General features: G+C 36.4%; 1 protein-coding gene across 1 annotated transcript in view; it reads right to left on the bottom strand.

Moving 5' to 3' along the window:
- The window catches only part of LOC140233507 (uncharacterized), a 95,441-nt gene that overhangs the window by 66,516 nt on the left and 5,649 nt on the right, over window positions 1–23,276 (bottom strand). The window contains exons 2-7 of the mRNA XM_072313626.1: window positions 19,108–19,248; window positions 9,876–9,959; window positions 6,192–6,323; window positions 2,655–2,861; window positions 1,876–2,043; window positions 927–1,010 (exon numbers count right to left, since the gene is read on the bottom strand). Of these exons, the coding sequence (XP_072169727.1) occupies window positions 927–1,010; window positions 1,876–2,043; window positions 2,655–2,861; window positions 6,192–6,323; window positions 9,876–9,959; window positions 19,108–19,248 (816 nt within the window). The remainder of the gene's footprint in view (window positions 1–926; window positions 1,011–1,875; window positions 2,044–2,654; window positions 2,862–6,191; window positions 6,324–9,875; window positions 9,960–19,107; window positions 19,249–23,276) is intronic.

Genomic DNA, 23,276 nt, shown 5'->3' on the forward strand with positions numbered 1-23,276 from the left:
TAGTAATACAATGCCACTGTGGTCTAATTTCAGAAGATTGTGTAAAACCCATGTATACTTTAATCAAGCAACAGATGAACAATTTTTCTGTTTTACTTAACAATCACACATGTCAAATGTTACAAAACTACCTTTTAAATTACAATGTGCATTATTACTGGCATTTCTCGGGGGGGGGGGGGGGAATCTCCAGATATAGTGTGAAGAACATGCCTCTCGAAATCTGATTTTTTTTTTTTTCTGAATAGAATGTGATTTTGAATGAAACGGAGAAAATAAGAAAATAAAACTTGAACCCAATTTTCTACAAATCCTAAAACACATCTTCCCTCAACCCCCCCCCCCCCCCCGGAAATATAGTCCTTCTGTAAGGAATGCAAATTAGATGTTCTATGTAAGCAACATTACAGAATACAACCAAGACAAATATATCATATACCCTGTTGACTGCACTGTCCTTCTGTAACTCGATACAAAATGTCGAGCAAGAAACACATATGGTAAACACAAACGTGTCTAAATGGGATATGTCACATATTAATGGAAATCCAAAATAGACTGAACAAAATTTCCATATGATATGAACTGATTTCTTGGAACATTACAATTTGCATGTGAACTGTATATGATCATGGTTGTAAAAATACGCTGAAAAAAAAAATGATGTACGTGATTAAGATTAGCAAGGGCAGAAGAGAAAAAATTTTGAAGCCCCACAGCTTGCAATTGTGTCATGAAAAGAAAAAAGAAAAAGCAAAGTTTAAGTCCTAGACTCTCTCCTTGATTATGCAAACACCAAATCACCAGAAAAGGGCTAGACAAGGATTACAAAATACCATTGGTACATAAAAAGAAAAGAAAATAATATATGTGTCATAAAATGTTTCCTTTGCTTTGGGCAGGAAAAATTCATTATGGTCACTTACCTCTGACTGCAAGACACTGATCTCTTGTTCCAAATCCTGTATGGTTGCCTGAAGCTGCTCGTTGGACTTCTCTTGCTCTTTTTTCTGGAATAACAATGATCAAGAGAAGTTTGAGTTAAAAATTTTACTCTTTTTACTACATATGTTGGTACACTTGCCTTTATCTGCCATCATGTGGTGGGATATATGACATAATGCCATGCCGGCAGTAAGTATTTGGGGGCTGCAACACCATCCCTAGACATCTTTTACTCTGTTGCAAAAGATTGACAAATTTATGTCAATTAAGAGTAATTTGCCAATCAGTAACAATAAAAACAACTTGACACAAGAATTGATTAATTTGAATCTTTTACTTGTTTATTTTCCAAGGTTTTACTGTGTTTTGTTCAGATGTCTTGAAACTAAATGTCAATAAACAGAGATTACCCACTGCTCCCCCCTTAATTCATATTGCGTCATCATGGCCTTACTGTTGGAGTGAGGTGCATTGCTACACCTAAGTATGCTTGCTGTCTCATATCTAATGTAGGTCAAGTTTGGAGGGATTACTGAATGCTGGTATTACAAAAAAAAAAAAAAACTCTGCAATTCAAGCTAAATGCCTCGCCACATAAAGGATTAAAGAGCAACAAAAACACACTTTATCAACTTTTTATGGTAAAATGAGATTTATATTGTCATATAGTGTAAGTATGCACATTCATTGAACTTACACTATGTAACAAGCATCATATTATTCTTTTTTTTGGGGGGGGGGTGTGAGGAGTAAGAGTGGCAAGAGAATATTATATCCATATTAGTGTATTGCAATGCAGTTAAAGGAACACTGGATGAAAAAAAAAAATAACAGAACTCTTCTGCATTACTGGTAGGAGCTAAAATTGCTCAGATGTTAGATAAATGTTACAGGCACACACCTGCATGATGTGGGCAGCTTTGCACTCACCATGTCAATCTCGTCGTCAAGGCGATGCTTGGCCTGGCGCAGCTCTGTCTCCAGCTTCATGATGGTGATGTCCTTGTCGGTCTCGCTGACCATCCGCTGCTGCTCCCTGTCGTGCATGTTGGCCAGACTGGTCTGGGCTGACCCAAGCACCACATCCCGCCTGGCAAGCTTTTGTCGTCCATTGTTACAAGTTGTATGTATGATAAAGTATGAGCTAATCTGCGCAGCTTTTAGCTATTAAAGCAAGGTCTTACGCACATACATTCAAAACTCAACAGAATTTCCCGCCAAGCTATTCACTGGCATTCAATCGAATTGCCCCCCTGTAATCAGATAGTAATGATAAAGCTAAATTGAGAATCTGATCAATAACAATGTAGAGCTCTGTAACACAATGGCTGCTGTACATACGATTAACTTGGAGTTTTAGCTATCCCTTTACAATAGGCTACTATTATAATTCCTAACTCTGTCCACTTACTTCAGTTTTGCACAAAGGCAAGGTAAGGATAAATTTCAGTTGCACTCCAGCAATCCCTAGTCTTCAGTTTGCCACATACATCATAAATTAAAAGCACATGCTTTTTAGCCTATCAATATAAAGCACACTTTTCATATCTAACCTAGATCACACACAAACCGTGGTGCATATAAATACATGCACAATTTATTCATCACTGAAGTGGCTGCTGATAACATTGCCTTAAAGCAGAATCTAACTTGTAAATTCATGCATGCTGAGATGACAATATCAACCAAAAAAAAAAAAAAAAGTTCACCTCATCTGTAGCACTCCTATGTTCCTCACGCATGGTTTTCAGCTGCTCTTGCAGCTCGCTGATCATAACGTCCCGCCGTGCCAGCTGGGCCTTCAGGTCGCCAATGTGGCCCTGCAGGATCTGCTCTGAGGACCGGATGCTCTCCCTAAGTGATATCGGGCCTAGGACCTGATCCTCATTCACAATCCGCAGGTCCAATGCAGAGAACTGAGGAGGGGAATAAAATCATTGGGAGTTGAGATCAGTCTTCAAAAGTCCTACATCTTACTGTAACTTCTGGTAGAGATTATTTTAAAAGATCCTTTTGCGCGCTTGCCAGGTTTTATTACTCTCTAAGGAATCCATGCAATACCATGATGTACAATTTACAATGTGACTCTCAAGGAAACCTTTGAAATCCCTGAATGACCGGCACATTCAGTGTTCATATGATCTCTTGTTTGATGTATATCATATGCAGGAATCTAAATTTCACACACACACACACACACACACAAATCATTTATTCGTGCTAACTGCAGCAAAAATAGTTACAGTCTCTTCAATATGCACTCTTGAATAAAAATGTGCATCCACAAATATTCTGTTTGACACAGCTTAGAATACTTTTCACATCTCCATGTGATGACCTCTGTAAGAGCAATAGATAGAACTGATAGGGAGTTTAAGATGCTACCAGAATGTATACAATACAAAAGACAATGAGAGTGAAGTGATCTCATTTCCAACCATGAGAATGTAACCTTAGTATGTGAAGTATATATCTAGGTTATACGCACGTACAAGAGGCAGGAGACGTTCACTCAGTGGCTGCAATTACAGGACTGACTTATACATTTTTTCTTGGGAACTGAAGGATTGTGATCAGTAAGGAATGTATCCAGTCTAACCACTGGTGGTCTTACATCAGATAAGAGAAAGAAGATAGATAGTGTTGCATTGGAAGAACGGAGAGTTACTGTTATCAGAGAGGAGAGAAAAATAGGGCTGAAAGTAAGAGAGGGTGAGAGCGAGAGCGGAAGTAATGACAGAAGTCTCAACCTCAGACTGTGCATAAGATATTAGTTTATAACCTAGAGAAGTACGTTGTACATCGTAACATGTAATTCACAAAAACACACTGATTTTTTTTTCTCACAAAAATAGACATGAGATCAATGACTTTTTTCCCTTGTAAAACTCATGCTGCAATGATACAAATTGAAATAAATGATCTACTTCACTACTTGAATTGTACAAACTGACCATGATTACTTTACAATGACACTGTCCAACATTTATCCAGAATCTTGAATAACTCAATACAGGGAAAATGCATTCAACCTGGCTTGTGTATTGGTAGAGATAGAGAAGGTGGCCATTGCAAAGGTAGGGAGCACAATGGCAACAAATTTTACATTTATAGCAAGGTGATAAATTAACATAGAAAGTAATCCACCAATTGACATGTAATCCATCCAGAGATGATAATGACAGAAACGCTGGTATTTGTCTGGCATCTATGATACCTTCGATTTTATCTATCTATGATACCTTCGATTTTATCTATCGTATAGCACTCCACATTTGAATTGCATGGTCTACAGAATGACATACTAATGCAATTCATCTTGAATGTCCATAATTGCCATTTGACATTAAAGCTACAAATATGAGAAAAAGTATTACAGTTACAGATGTATTTATTAAACTGAAAGCCTAAATAGACACATCATTTTCATATCTAAAGAAATGCAAAATCAAACGACCTCTCATTGCTATACAAATGAGAATCAATGTGGTAACAAATTGAAATCGCATGGCCACAGTAGATGGCCACAGAACACCATGTGATACTAGACTATTGAAACAGAAATGTATACTAAATATCGTTAGTCAGTTCAGGATTGTCTTCAATTCAAAATTTGAGCATGTTACAAGCTCTGAATGTGAAAATATTGCGGAAATTAAATGTGCTTTGAGTGTAAATCACAAGCACGTAGTGCGCAATATTTTGCAGTTTATTTTGTGCTGCTCATGTTCAATGTTCTGTCTCATGGTTTACACACAATTTTTTTTTCTACAATGACCAAGTACATGTAGTTTGATATTTCTCAAGTTGTGTACATGTTTTTTTTTTTGTTCATGTTTGAATATTTTTCATTTTGAGCATGTTGCAAATTTTTCAGGATCTTGCATAGCATGTTGTTGGCTATTGAGGATGTTGCACAAGAATTTGAGCATGTTGCAGCAACATGTTCAAACCCCTCACTGACCACCCTGTGGGTTTTCTAAATTTCTTTTAGACTGAGCTGCTGCTTTATTCATTTTTATTCTTTTCTACTGTCTTCCTGCAATGTGACTTTCTCAGAATGTCATTGATGACTAGTCAGTCTAGTCTAAGAACACTGAAAGGGAATATGATATACCAGTTTTAACTTAAAACAGAAAATTTTCAGCCATCTTATAGCTTTAGATACCTGGCCATCATTTACTGACAAGCTCATGTCACACACAGACGGAAATAACAAAAACAACAGCTACACCTTACACTTACAAGTGTATGCTATTCCACGACACTTCATCCTTTAAAAGCATGCACAACACTCTGCCGACTATACTGAAAGCAGTAATCTAGAAACATTTTCTAATGCAGTCACAAAGTAACTACCGGTAGTACTTGTACAGTAACAGGTACAATGTACATTTCATCAAATTGAGAGTAAAAAGGTGCTCACACTTGGTACTTAGCAATGTTAGAGTCATTGAAGAATGGTGAAAAAAAAATCACTCTTTCTCAGCATAAATTGGTCCATCTGTTTGTAAGACACTCTCATTTCCATAATTTCTAACAGTACACATCTTTTAATGGAAAAATGTGCGTTTCGTACATTTTTTTTTGTCAAATGGTGCAGATATCATGCTTTTCAAGCTTGTAATTTCTTCTGCATGAATTTTGTCACATGTGTTTTCATTCTACCTCAAAAACTCTACTGAAAGTATTATCTGACGTGGCGTGAACAAAAAGCACTTCATGATATCATTAAACCAATCTTCATGCTGAAAAAAAAAAAAGAAAAAGAAGTGAATGCGATTGAAACTAAAATCCCTGCTGTCAGACTGAAAAGCTGCTTACAGTTGATGGCGCATTACCTTGGGTGATTTCCTGATGCTCAAATAATCAAAGTATCTAGAACTTCCATCGCAATACTCGTCCATTAATTGCTGCTCAAACTCTTGAAGAGGTAGGTTGCTTTTAGTCACTTCATGCCAGCCATTTGGACTCGCTCAAGGGAAATAATGTCTCCTTTTTACACTACGTATCAGCAACACACTCTTCTCATCCCCTCACACACATTCTCATCTATCATACTGTACATGTACAGTGTGTACACATACATGCAAAGGGAACACTCAAGGGGGATACAGCAAGAAATCGCAAGTGACAGCATAAATGTAGCAGGCAATACTGGTACTACACATGCTGTCCCTGGTAGATATTATGATAACAGATGATAATAAAGTGAGACAAAGAAAGGGAAAGAGAAAGAGACCTACCTCCCACTTCCCTGACGCTCTAGCTTGCGTGATGACTCCGATAAGGACGTTGAGATCGTGTCTAAGATCATTGTTTTCCTCACGGAGGGCTGCTGTATCCTCAGAGAGGCGGTCATGTCGGTGCTGAAGATCCTTTAGGCATTCAGGAAGTAAAGAAAGAATAAAGTGCTATTAAAAGTGAACGCCACTGCAAATTTATGTCAACTCATAGTGTGTATTGTTGGGGTTTTTATTTGACATAAGTTTCATTGAAATCACACAGTGTATGCATAAAATCATAGCGATCTCTAGTTACACCTGATAAAACTGAGCAGTTGAATACATTATACAAAATCACATCAGATGATCATAATCATGAGAACCATCAAGCCAAACATTTTTCATTTTGAAGAACAGAAGTAAACAGAAATAGCTTTTTGCTGAAAACTTTCACTGTATAGGGCAGAAGAACTCTGAAAAGTTCAGAGATATTGAATGTATTGCTAAGACTACTGATTCAGTCATTAGGAAGTAATGAGTCATCTGACAAGTGCTGCTAATACTGCATACATTGTACGTACACTTTGATACGCTGTACTGTACAACAGTTTGTTTGTACACAGCTACAATGTACAAGTTGTACATCTACAATGTATAACACACGTATACAGTGATACACCAATAACTAACTATGGGACAGCCTTGTACTTTCCTCCTGAACCTCTTTCAGGATGTGTAGGAGGCAATTTGCTATGTAAAGCACAAGTTATGAAGGTACAAATGTACAGTATTTCTTTTTTCTTTTAAACAAAAAAGTTCCATTTGTCATTCATCATTCCACTGACAAATACGCCACAACTGACCTTTAGACACCCTAATCAATCACATGACTGTACCTTGCTACAGTCTGTTTCAGACTGTTTCAGTTTACCAAAATAATACTGTTTGCATGCATACGTGCAATGCAGGTATATATGTGGGCATATGCTGTAAAAGCTGATATTTTTGCATACAGATATTTTCGCAAATGAGGTCAAAGACATTTTTGCAAGATGTTATTTGCGCAATTTGACACCAAGGCTATCGTAAGTGCACTAACACCTGTCCCTTCACTCCACCAGTGCATCAGGTGGCAATATTTCTGTTAAATTCACAGCCCAACAGCAATTCACAAAATTCGCAAAAATCTATCACCCTTGTGAAACTTGCAAAAATCAAACCCTCATGAAAAACAAGAGCTTTTACGGTACATGTATGCCATGGTCAAGACTCATAACACTGTACTTTTTGTCTGATCTTGCTCATAAAGTCGTGAGTTCACAGATGTTATCTCTATTCAAATATAATTTTTTTTTTCATTTATTATAATTCTGCTTTCTCTTCTTCTATGTACGACTTGCATTTTCTTTTCAGACATAAAATATTTGTTTACAGCTTGATGAAAAGCCTGTTTTTTGGCTGATCTGCTAACAGTTCCAGCAATGACAGTATTTATTGCAAATTTCTGATATTGCCTTGAATGCCTGCATTGGTTACCCAGTTGCCCAGGCATTTTGTCAACCCTCATTTTAGATGCCATATTAGGACTTACTAAAAATTGACTGTGCACACCTCATTAGCCATTTGCTACAACTAGCTGACGTCTGCCTGGTCTATATGTGGGTACAAAAACTGTATGTTTTGCAAACATGGGCGTATACCCAATTTCAAGGACAGGTGCATACATGTGCATGCTTACTGTACATGGTGTGTGTTGTGTGTACATCCCTGTGTATAATGAAAGCAACATGTCCAGCATGTTGGGAGAGCTGTCTGTGATCCTTGCAAATGACACCATAAATAAACAGTGTGTAATGACAACATATTAAATGCTATAAGTTACATGTGAACACTGAGAAGCAAACATGGGCACTGATGTGGCTGAGCAACATCAGCAGACAACTAAACTGTACCGGTATTTAAAAGTTTGTTCCCCCCTGCATCTAATGAACAACTCTAATACAGAACCTATAAGTTCAGGCAATTTACGAGTGTAGGGTAATTTTGCTGTGTTTTCAATAAATTGGAAATTCTGAATTCTATACAGGAAAAGATATTACTTTAATAGTAAATAGAATAAGTTAGATTCACTACATCCTCCAAAAAAAAAAAAAAAAAAGAGAAAAAAGTGCAATCTTGAGGCAAAAATAGACATTATGTCTTCATAAATATGTTGCTAAATTCCAGTCACTTAAAATGTACAATTCACTAGCAATTTGGAGGCTTTAAAAATGGGGCAATTATGGGGCCACCAAAATATCGGTGATTAAGAGAAGAATGCAGTCCAGCATTAACAGCTGCATGACGCAATTATTACTGGTACATAATCATAAAACTCAGTCCTTGATTTATTAAGGGCATATCCACAGACATGGAAGGTGTATAAAAGATATTCTATTTTCATATCTTCTGAAGATAACATATGAAGACCTGATATGATTGAAACATATACAAGTGAACAAACAGGTCAGGATAATGTGTTACGTTCAGAATGGAGGTTGAGCATAAACTGAACACTACAAACAATTACACAATTACAGCTGGAACCAGAAGTGCATGAAAAGTAAAGATATGACCTCCAATTTCCTTTCATTTTGATCAAATAGCAACAACTCCTTCAGCATCGCTTTAAAACTAATCAGGAATAAAAAACAATGGCAACTACATTATATTGCATACACTGTTTTTTTCGTGACAGGTCACAGACATTTTCGCGAGGTGTTGTTTTCGCGAATTGATGCCGACACTTACGTTAATACTCTATCAACAAAGCGCATGGAGGCATTTTCACATGTAATATAAAATTTGTGATCCAACTGTGACTCGCAAAATTTGTGAAAATTAAACCCTCGCAAAAAATAACAGTTTATACAGTATTTACATCATAAAAGACTGTCTCCACTTTAAATTCATAGTAGTGACAATGGATGTGAGATGATGCCCACAACACAAACGTCTTATCATTCCATTGTGCATCAAGCAAAGTTCATCAATCAAAGTCAGTAAATAATTGACAAAATATGTCAGAACAGGTAGATTGTACACATTGAACTCATCATGTGCTGAAAATTACATTTCTGTGGTTTGGTACAGTATCTTTTTCATCATCTTCTATTTTTTTACTTTTTATTGTAAAAATTTTAGAGTAGAGAACTGTCAGATTTTGGGGGTCCTTTTTGTTACTTCAATGAATCTGTTTTGTTTAAGGCAAAAAATGTCAGCAGCTTTTTAATTGCTACTTTTTTTGTAGCATTTGCTTTTGGTAAGTAAGTTAAATATTCTTAATAGGGAAACTGATTGCTTGCCACTGATTGATATTGGGATTCCAGGGGGAAACCCCTAATGAGACAAAATGGCTATGAATCCTTGAATTCTTAGCCTCAACCAACATGCACACCCAAGGATGTATTGGGTCTGTCAAGATATGGCTAAACTCTACAGTACTCAAGCGAGTCTGCTGTAAATTAAATTTGGGCCGTATAAACCACATCTGATGAAAAATGCAAGTATATAGCATTATATCATCAACTAGCATGAGTAAAGAAAACAAAATACAGCATTTCATGCAGGTTTCTATGTCATGTTTGAGTATATACATGATAATTGATCACAGTGCAGTAGCCACACCACTATTCAGCATAATAACCTCGAACACATGATACTCACATCCAAAGTCTGAATGGCCGATGACCTCTCCTGTGTAAGGGCTTTGACTTCTTGCTCCATGCCGCGCTGCCTTGTTGCCGTCTCCTGGGTAATGTGACACACAAAAGTAAAAGACGTGAAATATTTCTATTTTATAAACAAACACGACGAAATTTGCCCCCCCCCAAAAAAAAACAAAACAAAACAAAACAAAACAAAAACAAAAACAAAAAACTCTTCAAACCTCTTGAAAAATATTAATCTTTTTACTCATATTCAATGTGTACTTGCATATGTGCGATGTGTCTGTGTGTGTGTGTATGTGACTTGACATCGCCTTCCTAGAATTACTTGTCTTGCTAATGTTAAAATGATTGACTGTAATTTAAAAAAAAAAAAAAAAAAATCAGGCTCTTAGATGTACAGTCATTTAAAATCCCTGCAGGCATTCTCCCTAGTTGCATGCGGAAGGCTGGACTGGCAAGTGCATCAGTTATCCAGTTATCATGCAAATTATGAACTGCAGGCTATGATCAGCCCACAAGGGATTCTTGATTCTGGCAACCTATCCATACGATAAAATGCAGATGCATGATAGATAAAGCTCTGTTGCTTTGGGAAAAGTAAAGTGCTGTTCATGGTATCTAAACAGACACAGATCCTACAATATGACAAGATTTGATATCTATCTGCATTTTAGCTCTGTCATCTACACAAACACTGCATAATTTCACCCATTTCCTCATTTGTAATTGCTGCAAAGTACAGTGCACAAACATGTATTTGTACTGTATTGTGCATAATTTGTAGGCACCTGGGATGGCAGAACTTGGCTTCAGACATGAAGTCAAGTTCACTCTTTGTTCACTCTTTGTGGTAAAAACATACTGCATGTAAAACATGGCAGGTTGACTGTATACGCTGTTATTTTCGCGTACAGATATTTTCGCGAATGAGGAGGTCACGGACATTTTCATGAGATGTTGTTTTCGCGACTGGACACAGAGGCCTTCATAAGCGCACTACTACCTTAGTGCATGGTGACATTTTCGCGTGTTGTTAAATTCGCGGTCCAACTGTGATTCGCGAAATTCACAAAAATTAAACCCTCACAAAAATAGCAGCTTATACAGTATACAGTGTACATTCATACTGTACATTACATACCTGATCGACAAAAGAATACAATGTACTGTAGTTCATTTCATGACACAATACACGTAAATTATCAAGAATATTTTGAGGTATCAGTTCTCTTCAATTTGTCTGCCCTCTTTTGTACACAAGTCAGACAAATTGAAGAAAACTCATAGATCCTCATATCTTCACCCCTCTGCATAATAATCTCTTGCTTGCAATGTTGATGCATTTATTTCTGTGGGTGTTTTACCCTGTTGCACATAAAAAGATGTGATTTATAGTACTGTTAGAGCATTTTTTGCACTGTATGATGTAGATGATTCATGGTGCAATATATTATGAAATACAGTGTACGAGGGATGTCATACACCAGGCTTGCTTACATCGCAATATCGCAACTTGTAAGCTCGGTGAGTCTGGTAACCATGGCAACAAAAGACTACCGCATGCTGAACAACTGACAGTTCTGCTTCTATTCAAGACGGGAAGCGAGAGGAAAGGCTCTGTGAATGAAGCACCCACGCGCTTGGGATTGTCCATAATGGCAATAACAGCTGAGCGTCAAGACATTTTCTTGTCAATGTCACAACAACAGGTATCCCTTTTGAAAATTTACAATGCCAAGAAGATCACAGTATTTATGGCAGGGTTGTATTTGCTGTCAAGGTATATTTGCAGCAGCTTCACACTGAAACATCCCTCAGATTTCCATATCAAAAGTCACTAAAGGCAGTTTATAGACTTACGTAGTTAGTCTGGCATTCAAAACGCATGTACACTGTATAGCAACAACTAAACAAGATTTGTGAAAAACTACTTGAGGCAAATTCAAGCCATCAACTTGGACATTGGAAAAAAGGAAGTGCACTTTAACACCATTCTAACTAACGCTCATTTAATCCAAATTACAATTTTGAAATACTGCACTACAATGGACATTTATATTCCGCAGACTTTAGTTTCTCCTTTCATCATGCAATGGTCAATGACAAGACATGTAGATTCTATGCAATGGTCTCGAGACTTACTTGAGAAAACACATTGAAGTGGAATTTACATACAAGAGTACCAAATCAATCAAATGTTATGACCAGTGTTTTATGAGAACATTGAATTAGCTGTCTGAGTCACGTAGCATGTAATTGTATTTTTTAATAATGATGCTCAACTCTTACAATTCCAAATTAGTCAGTCCAGAACATGGGCTTCGTGTTCCCTTTTCATTTTGAGGTATTTTTTTTTTCTTTTATTCATAACACCTTCACATACATTCATAGACAAATGTGCAAATTGATATTAATTCTTCCAGACAAAACTGCATGGTACACTACATGTGATTTCAGTAAATGACTACACATTGTACTTTGAGTCTAATGTAAATTTCATGCTCACAACACAAACCAAATGAAGTGAAGGACATTGTGCTCTACTCAGCATTTGTGAGGATAAAGAAAATTATTTCCTGCGGGAGAAAACAATTGATGTTAAATCATCCAGGTAATAGGTTAATGTGTGGCACTCTCAAGACCATCCTGTGGTTGCCTTCCATCTTCCTCCTCAATCCTCATCCCACCCTTCACATCATCAATCTGCAGTGTCTATTGCAAATATTGTGCATGAGTGTAGTACAAGATACAGTCAGTGATACATATGTAATAATAATCCACGCACAAAGCACAGAATGTATACTTAAAATACATGTCTTTTGCCTTGCAAGAGCTCCTGGTAACACTCTTGCCAGTGTATCACTTTTTAAAATGATCTTTGTTTGCAACCATCAAATTTACGATTCAACCATGAGGAGAGTGATTGCAGTCAAAACCTCGCAAAGCTTTAAGAAACTCTTTGAGTGGTATTCTGAGGTTGTAATCAAGTATTCAATTAACTTCATGATGAAATCACAGTTAACAACCCCTTGATTATGGGCAAAATTAGTATTCTGAGGAGGTAATTAATGTGTGATTAAGTCCCCTATCATCTTAGGTTCCTCCCATCTATTATTATTTCATCCAATCAGACCAGTTGTTAGAAGCTACGTACTGTAAGTGATGATATCGCACAGAAATATGCCCTCAATGTGCATTCCCTCCCATCCCTTGAAACAAAAGAACTCCGTGTACACACTCTGGTCTTTGATACAATGAACCTTTCACATACACATAAGAAGATCTCATCCTCTTTGCTCACATAAAATGACAAAGTTCCTCGAAGTTCGCCTAAATCATATTTTTGTCCGAATTCTATAGGGTTCATGACAAGAATCTACCACTCCTTGATTACGGAAGACTTTAAGTAAGCATCATTATGGGTGAGAAAAAAACAAAACAAAAAATGCTGTACTTGTTGATACTGGGGGCAGTTAATGACACTCTTTGGTATCATTCGAATTTCAATTAATTTTCACACTTAATTACATGCTCAGAAGACTGATTTGTCATTAACTCTGTAATTAAGTCCTCTCAGAGGTGCGTGCGCATCAGTGCACATTGATACGTACAAGCACGTAAGCCTTTCCAACCTACATGTAAACGCTCGTTGCCATAGTAGTTAATAAATCCCCTATTTATTTAAGCTTTATCAAGAATACAATTCCCTGATTACGGGCTAAATCAAACGCTAATTAAGACCTCGAAATACGTCCCTGGATATTACGAATGCATATTATCAGGAAATTCAACATTTGGTAAAATACAATGTCCATGTGCAAGTGTATGTTTGTAGAATGACTTGAGATACATGGCATTCAGTGTTCAGTTCAGATATCAGCTGTTCAATAATTGCTGCAGTCATGTTTTTCTACTTTATCATATTTACACAAAAGCTTTACACATTAGACAGGTTTCAAAGAAAAAAAAAATACAAAATTCTAATCTGAAATACAAGATACTTGAAGACTTCCAAGTTTTCCTCAACTTTAATCAACATACCATGGGAATGCAACATGGTCTCTGTTGAGAACAGCTGTAGGGGGTCCTAAACGGAATGGTATGCATCATGGGATATGCTGGCTCATTGAAAAAAATCCTTAAATTGTACAGTATGTATTTATGCAAAGATATCAAACATGAACAATATTTCATGAAATTGCAAATATAGAGTTGAAGGCAGCCAAAGTTATTACAATTCCCAACCTCACAGAAAAGGTTTGTGAAACATTACAGTGAGGAGAATAGAATAGAATCCTTTCACGAAAACCTATTGAAACTCGCCGGACACACCTGATATTTGTGACATCACTGAATGGAGTCAGCAAGCAAAAGCAAATTACATCCTATAAAAAATGCGCAGGTTCAAACATGTAGACTTTTTCCGTGTTGAGTGATTTATTGATATTTAGCTGGGGTAAATGCTATAACCAAGATGCATACAATTATAGTAAGTGAAACACTTTTCCATGTCATTTGAATGATCTGCTTTAAAAACATTAACAGTAACGACAATCTTTCAAAAAGAAGGTAAACCTCCATGTCTCCCATGCACTTGCTCACCCAAAACATTTCAAATGGCAAAAGTCATTGTCAGCATTCGCTTGGCCCTGCTACAAATGCATTCAGCAGCAGTGACACGCCATGTGGTTTGCTGTTCATTCACATTCACCATTGTCAGATCGGTTTTTAAACTCAAAAATAAGCTGGTCCTTGCATTCTAAAATCTTGAATATATCAGTATGCCTTTCCACTGTTGGTGTCTATGCTTTGGTAATAGCGTCCCATGCCATCTTTCTTCCGAAGAATGTCACAATTAGTGTCATTCAAAGTACAATTGTCATTTAACCTATTCTCAGTAGCAATGAATGCACTAAGTTATGATTTGCGTTTTAGCTGTGACACGCAATCTGCTGAGCACTGTAACCTTTGCCGAATTTTCCCGAATTCATTTAAAGTGCTTGCATTACCGCAGATATCGTATGAATTTTCTCTTTGCTCTTGTTGCATTCCCTGTTGTGGAATGTGCAAAAGTCTTACATTTTGTCATTTCCAAGAATCTAGCATAAACACAGCATATAAGTTGTGCCAAATGGTAATTTTCTTTGAATGTTCACTTTAAAATTGATACACTGATAGAATAAGAAGTCTCCATGAGAGTGTCAAACTCAATTGTACTTAAAGTCATTGGTACAGTGTACATACAATGTATGTACATGTACATGGAATGCAAGAAACTATGCAGGGTCTTTGTATACTTCAACTCTGCCTTGGATTTACAGTACTAGAGAACGCTAGAGGAAATATTCATACTGATGATTATTTGTAACTCAATTACCAGTTTGATAAACAAATTATGTTCACTTACCAGCCAAATGAACTCCCTGGACACATACATTTTGATGTGATTTAGATGTTGCACATGAATGGGTATCACGATGATGACTGCACTTACACAAATCAATGCAAATTTGTTAAGTCAGCCCTATGCTTCTCTTGAATGGCTGCTACATGTACAGTGTTTTTACATCATAATTTGATTATTTTATTGGGAGAGCTTGAATGCTGGGAAAATAAAGTCTGATGGCAGACTTTATGGTTTTATTGCAATTTACCCTAGAACAACCCTGTCTCATTTGTATTCCATGCACACTTTCTGTTTTAATATTTGGTTATTTTCAAATGGCAACCAGAAAGCTCACATGTCTACACAATGCATACTGAATACGTCTGACATATAATGTACAGTGTGGTGCATGCAGACTGGTTTCTGAGTACTAAATAATATTGAGTACTGGTACATCTGTAGGCTGACCATGTAAAATTTACATTTTTTTTTAACAGGTTGGGGGGGAGGAGGAGAATATCCAACTACTATTAAAACCAGCTTGAGATATCAGTAAACTCGGTTTATGCTTGAAAGTTTGTTATGATAAACTTAGTTTTTTGCTTGATAAATGAAGTTTTTCATTTGATACAAGTTGCAAAGAGAGTTTATCATCAAAAAAAAAAAACTTTAGTTCATTGGTCCATAAATGTAGTTTTATGGTGATTATCTAAGTTTATCAGTCAATAAACCAACTTTCTCGATTGATGGGACATTTGGCTTGCCATCCCTTTATGCTGATTACTTTGTACACTTGTCTTTTGATACATAATGTACAAACACATTATTTACAAACACATTCACATTGAACTATACGGTGCAACAGGCTTTCTTCAGATATTTTTTTCATGACAACTATACTAGGCTTGTCCAGAGGCTTGTGTAACTCAGTAGTGTATTTAAAATACTGTAAAATTAGGAATGTTCATGCGCATTTTAATTTCGCAAATTTCACGAGCCAAAAGCCAAGATTCGCGCAATTAAAATACATGCAAAACTTGTCTACACTGCATGCATTGAATGCCAGTGGCAAATTCGTGAAAATTTCATTAAGTGAAAATATCTTGTTTTAGAGTAATGTCCATGCACACTGGATTGTAGAACCTGTCTAAAGATTTTCATGCAGTAACAGGGAAATTAAGAAGCCCATCACTAAGTTTTGTGTGAGACAAAATCATTTGTTAGTATGAAGTAGACCGATACCATGATTGTAAACAAACTAGCTAAAAAAAAAACTGAACAGGTTTTGATCATTAAAGTGTACACAATATCACAGCATAATCTAAAATGCATCCTTTGGGGATACAAAAACTGCCATTTGAGTCACACAATTGTCATAAAACAAACACACAACATAAATTACTGTAGACACATTCATTTTTGCATATTTTGTGCTTCTTCTGCCTAGGGAAAATTCTAATCCCTCAAAAAAAAAAAAAAAAATATCTTCACAATTTTTTTGCACAATTTGAATGGGTTGACAACTGCACAGCATGAATCCAAGATCCCGCGAATACGTTTTGAGCTGCTCAGTACAAAAAATCAATCACATGAAAATATTGACATTTACAGTACTTTAACGTATACTTAGGAGATCACGAACTTTATACGGTCTCCACAAGTAGTTGATTTTTTTTCTTTATTTTTTTATGTGAGTGTCTTGTGGTGTTAAAGGCATAATTTACCATTTGCAGATGAAACAAAAACCCAGCTTAAGTGCTTCAAAATAGCTCTAAAATATGAGTTAGGGATAGAAACAACCAATGTAAAAATTTGAACCAGTATAATCAATGTTAGGTATTGTTAAACATAAAAAATGTGAACAATAGTTACAGTATAATAAAAATGTTTCCAGACTTAACCGTAAACCTACAGTTATGGTTTAATGAGAAAAATTGTGATGTCCTTTCACCGTATGTCCCCAAAAAAATTACAATGGGACCCTCCGCAATGATAACTTGAAAAATAGTGAATCAATCCAAATACAATTTCAGGGTACAAACTATAACTCATTGCCCACATCTTACAGAAAAACCCATTCGATTTGCTTCAGTGGTCAAAGAGAAATGAGGAATTTTGTACAGCATGTCAAGAATCTCTTCCCTCCAAGCTCTGTCTATTGTGTTCACACACAAGAGCATCCAAGTGCTAAACTTGGAAGAATCAGACTCATGACATGCTTTACAACAATTGATCCACATTTCTCTGTGACAGCTTTATAACCAAACTGAATGAAGTTTTCTGCAAAATAGAGCTAAATATTTTAAGGGCCTGAAGTAGCATTTAGACAGATTAAAGGGATCCTATAGTTTTGGTTGAGACCTAATTTCAAGTTTCTAACATTTTTTTGGTGAGATAATGAGAAACCTCTTATGAAATATGAAAGAGCATGTGATTTTATGAGGAATTTTTTATTTTTAACGTTCATTTTATGAAAATTGGTTTTGAAATAGCCAAAATATCCAAAACAGAGCAATTCTGATAAAGTGTGGGACCCACCTTTTATTACGATGGTTTTGTTTTACTTTGTTTTTGGATGTTTCACTCATTCCAAACCCGATTTTCATCAAATAAACTTTGAATTCCTCTTTAAATGGTATGCTCTGTACTATTTCATACGTGTTTTCTTGGTATCTCGCAAAAAGTTAAAAGCCCAATTCTCATCTCCACCAAAACTGTACCTCCCTTTAATCATATTAGCCGGGTTCACACGTACACCAATTAGCGGGATACAAATCTCGAGATTTGCATCGCGATCGTCATCCCGAGTTTTTTGCACGTGTGGACAGAAAAAACCCGAAAATTAGCGGGATAAGCATCGCGATGCTAATCCCAAGAAATCCTGCGCTGGTTCATCAATTAGCGGAATAATTGGCCCTGCGCTAGTACGTGTGAACGATCCGGATTAGAATCTTGAGTTTTACACATCCCATCATGCAATGCGCACATCACAACAGCGAGGCCTCTGCGAAGAGGTCCTTCACCTCTTTGGAGCACAACAACAACAGCGCGCAAACCACACCACTGACGCGTAAAAGACAATGGACAAAGGTAAGTGCGCGCAGGCAGTGATAGAGAAGGGCGCTGTGTGACCCAGTTTGCAGGCTTTGCTGTTATCTCTATCAGCAATTAGCGGGATAATTCGGTAAGTGTGAACGCTCGCCAAATCAGCGGGATACTGATCGCGATCGCTATCCCGCTAATTTGGTACGTGTGGACGCTCGCAAAAAAACTCGAGATGTGGATCGCGATCGTCATCCCGCTATTTTGTACGTGTGAACCCGGCTATTGGGTGTTATCAATGCAAAAATCTGATAGTAATTTTTTGGGGGACATACTGTATTTTACAAAAATCTTATACGGTTGGATGTTTTGTGATACAACTGACCTACACATATGTATCTAAAGTGATATCTTGAACATTTTTTAAATCACTGCTCCCAAAGGTTTAACATGACCTTTAAAATACATGATAGAGTATACGTTTTTTGCTGCAATGCAGAAGTTACCATGTTAGTTTTATACAGTGGAACCTATGTTTATACTACACATGCAAGCTCAAGGAGATGGGTTGTACAATGTACTGTATGCTTTTTTTTTTGGGGGGGGGGTGCCTGATCCATTTTCCCTGCTAATCTATTGCCATTCTGACATACTAATTTCATGGAATACAAAATTCTCTCAAGAAAAATACTCTTGAACTATGGTGGAAGCTCTCTTTGGCAAAAATTCATACACCAAAGCTATTTTTTGACCATGCAAAACAAAATGTTAAACATCAGATTCTGTTAATCTATCTCACCTTCTGACTCTGAAGCAGTCTTGTTTCAAGGATAATGACTCTGTCATTGGCTTCCTTTTCTAATTCTTCCACAGTCTTCACAAGGATGTCATTCTGCTCGGACAGGTCACTGACATAAGACTGGAGGATTCTCACTTTTTTCTGCACATGAATAAGAGAGTAAAAGTACACAGTATCTCAACCATAGTGGTACAGTACTTCATTTCATCTGATTGAAACACAATCGCCTTTTTACCATGGAGCACTCTACAAGTTAATTTGCTACAGAGGTCTGTACTTTGCTTAAAAATGTAAGAACACATTGATATAAAGACATTGATGAATTAAATATATTACATCGAAATAACCCTGACAACAAAATGTCACTTTGTTTGTACTCACATATATAAAAAACCTTTAATAACAAGAAACAGTAAAGATTAAAAAAAAAAGTGCTTCCTGAGAAAGACAGTGAGCGTAGTGTGGCTGACCTGCTGCGTGATACATGTATTTACAGGCAAACGATATCTGACGCACATGTACTGATGTAACGTATCTACACCATACACTTTCATGTTCCAACAGCAACAGATGCACATCGTATTGGCAGACATCATTACTTTCAGATCTTACCATCTCAAAGCAAACTCACTGCAAACTCATAATGTTACTGTACTTAAATTCTGACTGTTTTTGTTATTAGTAAAATAAAGTGATCAAAGTACCTGAATCCCTCTGGCAATGCAACAGACCCTGACAGGCGCATCATGACTCAATATGGACACAAGATGTACAATGCATATAGGATGGGAGACTGTAATACGCCTCCACTTAGTTAGCTCAACCCACGCTATAGTAGATAATGCATCTCACCCAAGGGAATATGAATGCAAAGGTGGGGGGGGGGGGGGAATGCTTTTAGATAGTCATCGAATGGGTGTTCAGTGGATATACAACCCTGATTTAATTCACCCTGGAAGACTGCTTTTCATCACTGACAATTTGACATTTACCAACATGTGAAAAGGGGTACTCTGCTCTCTCAAGAAGACTTCAAAGCTTGAACAGCACTCTGATTATGATTGCAATGATAACTTCATGAAAAGCAATGCAATACTACAGTAGTCTATCAGAGTTCATTCGTAAGAGATTCGTCTAATAGCCACTTACAACGTACTCCCAAGCTCGTTCTGTCTAGAGAAGCAACATTATGAACATGCAATGATTTTATGTTTCCAAGTACCGGTAATACATACCCAGTAATAATAGATAAAATCTACCAGGACCTGTTTTATGAAAAGTTATTATTGATTATATCTTTTGATAAAACGGGGCCCAGTTACTGTACCTAACTTCTCTAAAACACAGTCAGACTGATATCATAATGTACCATCTATCACTTTGACCACCATTCACCATTTTCATTCTATGCAAATAATAAAACAAATGCTCCTAATATTTTATTTTATTGTAACCGTTTGCTGATGACTCAAATGTATTTCTTTCCCATTCAGATCCTCACATTCTGATGGATATGTTTAATTCTGAACTTAACCCGTTGAAGACGCGCTGATTTTGCTACAGCACGCATTTCCCATCTTGGAGACACTTGCCTGAGTATTGTGTATACTTGGGACTTGTCTTAAAAAACAAGTTTAAAAAATTGTTAATGCTTAATATATTGGAAAAGGTCAAACAAGTTGTCTTTAAACCTTCTTAAAACTCAATTTATGTATGTTATTTACTATGAATAGTCTACCCAATTAATAATATAAAAAATAGATGATATGTAGTTGTTAACGAAGTTACTCAACTTATTGATAATAAACTCTCTTGGAAGTCACATATTGATAGTGTTGTCAAATAATATCTGGAAATATTGGTGTTATTAACAAAGCTAAGTATTATTTTCCTAATCCCAACCTTTTAATGTTATATTCAGCTTTAATTTTACCTTTAATCTTAATTATGGTATCATACACGTAGCTGGGGGAAAAATCATCCAACTAATCTCGACAAACTATCCCGTCTCCAGAAAGAAGCCCTACGACTAATTTGCCACATATACGAAAACAAAATTTTAAAGATAACTACTCTTTATTATTATCATCTTGGCCAATTTATATCAAACTCAGTAATAATTTATTACCATATCTGATTTTCATGAGCATGTTTGCTAGAAAACATTTTTCTGTGTAAAATGTAGTAAAATGTGTTCTACTAAGTTAATGCTTTTACTCAATCCACATTGCTCTTTGGGTTTGCATTCCCTTTAAAGACCCTGTGTACAGCAGCCACCTGTCTAACGCGGCCAGCGGCCACAAATTTTGTTACCCACGGTAGATTTTAACCTGTCTATAGCGGCCAAAAACCCAATGGAGCCGTAGCCAAGCCGATAATTCAGCATGTTTTTTTCTGCTTTGTAGCCGTGCGGGCAATGTTCAGTGATAGCCACCACTGCATTCATCCCTCATTCAGACATGTACAGTTGTAATAATGCACAGTGTTAAAGGGAAAGTACAGTTTTGGTTGAGACGTAATTTCAGGTTTCTAACATTTTTTGGTGAGATAATGAAAAACCTCTTATGAAATATGTAAGAGCATGTAATTCCATGAGGAATTCAGCGTTTATTTGATAAAAATTGGTTTTGAAATGGCCGAGATATCCAAAAAAGATGATTCTAAAAAAGTGTTGGCACCCACACTTTTTTACGATCGCTTTGTTTTACTTTGTTTTTGGATGTTTCAGTCATTCCAAACCCAATTTTCATCAAATAAACTTTGAATTCCTCTTAGAATGGTATGCTCTGTACTATTTCATAAGTGTTTTGTTGGTAAAGTTAAAGTTAAAAGCCCAATTCTCATCTCCACCAATACTGTACCATCCCTTTAAGCTTTCTTCACGACAATACGTTACTACTGTATACAACAATTTCATTTACGGTACACCGGCATGGTTAAATCCATGAAACACACGGTGTGTGCATACAGCTGTACATACACACATGTCAATGTAAGGATACAATGATGATACATGTATGTAAACAATGCACACAAAGTTGGATTACCTGTCTATAGCGGCCATCTGTCTATAATGACCACTTTTTCCATCTCCCTTGGGTTGCCGCTGTAGACAGGTTTGACTGTACTTAAAATATATTTTGTAAACCTATCCTTTTTCATGTATTGTGGTAAAATCCAAGTATTCAATTTCTGTGAAATATTTATGTGTCTGTTGGAAATGAAAAAATAAATGAATGAATGAAATGAAGGAATGAATATACTTTTTTTTTAAATTTTACCCAACACACACACACACAAAAAAAAATAAAAATGAGTGGGAAGAATGTGTTTTATGCACGAAGATTTTGGTGTGTTAGTAATCTGCAAAATATTTTTATAGGAAAAACAAAATAAAATTCCATTTGTTTTACATTGATATAGCTGATTCTGGGTACATGCACTGGTCGGGGAGGAAGGTCTCGAGCCTCGGTGATTAAGTTTGCCTTTTCCTCCCCTGGCAACCAGCAGCATGCACCTGGAACCACCACAATTTTTATATCATGTATTTACGATTTTCTGTTTGTATTTTATATCAGCTTGTATTGTACATTGTATATTGAATTGCCGAATAAATAATAATAATAATAATAATAATAATAATAAAATAACTATCAATACAAAAAAGACAGAATTGAAATCCTGAAAATAAATCCCATATTCTAGTTGACATTTGTTACACTGTATCTCTCTGTCTGATTACAGTACAAACAGTATTATGCCTTGCCAAGTCTACAAAGTACAGTGAAACCTCGTTAACAAATTTGGTTATAATGAGGAACCGATTTTTAATTTGCTTGTAAACCTCTGGCAGAATGAGATCAGTTACAACAGCTTGGTTATAATAAGATTCCAGTTATAACAAGGATCATCATGATGCATCATGATAAAGGAAAACATACGCAATCTGATCTGATACACTGAGGTTCCAATTCTTGACCTGCTGCTTTCGAACACACGACAAATAAAACAATGACAACTGAATTCATTCTATAGTATACATGCTTTGTATTCTCTTTCTTGTTCTGCCGAGTCTGTGCTGAACATAGAAATGTGCATACACATACGCGGGTATGTGCATTGTAGATGTAGTACATTGTATAGTGATCCCAATGTCGTCTCTCTCCAAA

Source organism: Diadema setosum, chromosome 9 (assembly GCF_964275005.1).
Source record: "Diadema setosum chromosome 9, eeDiaSeto1, whole genome shotgun sequence".
Lineage (NCBI taxonomy): Eukaryota > Metazoa > Echinodermata > Echinoidea > Diadematoida > Diadematidae > Diadema > Diadema setosum.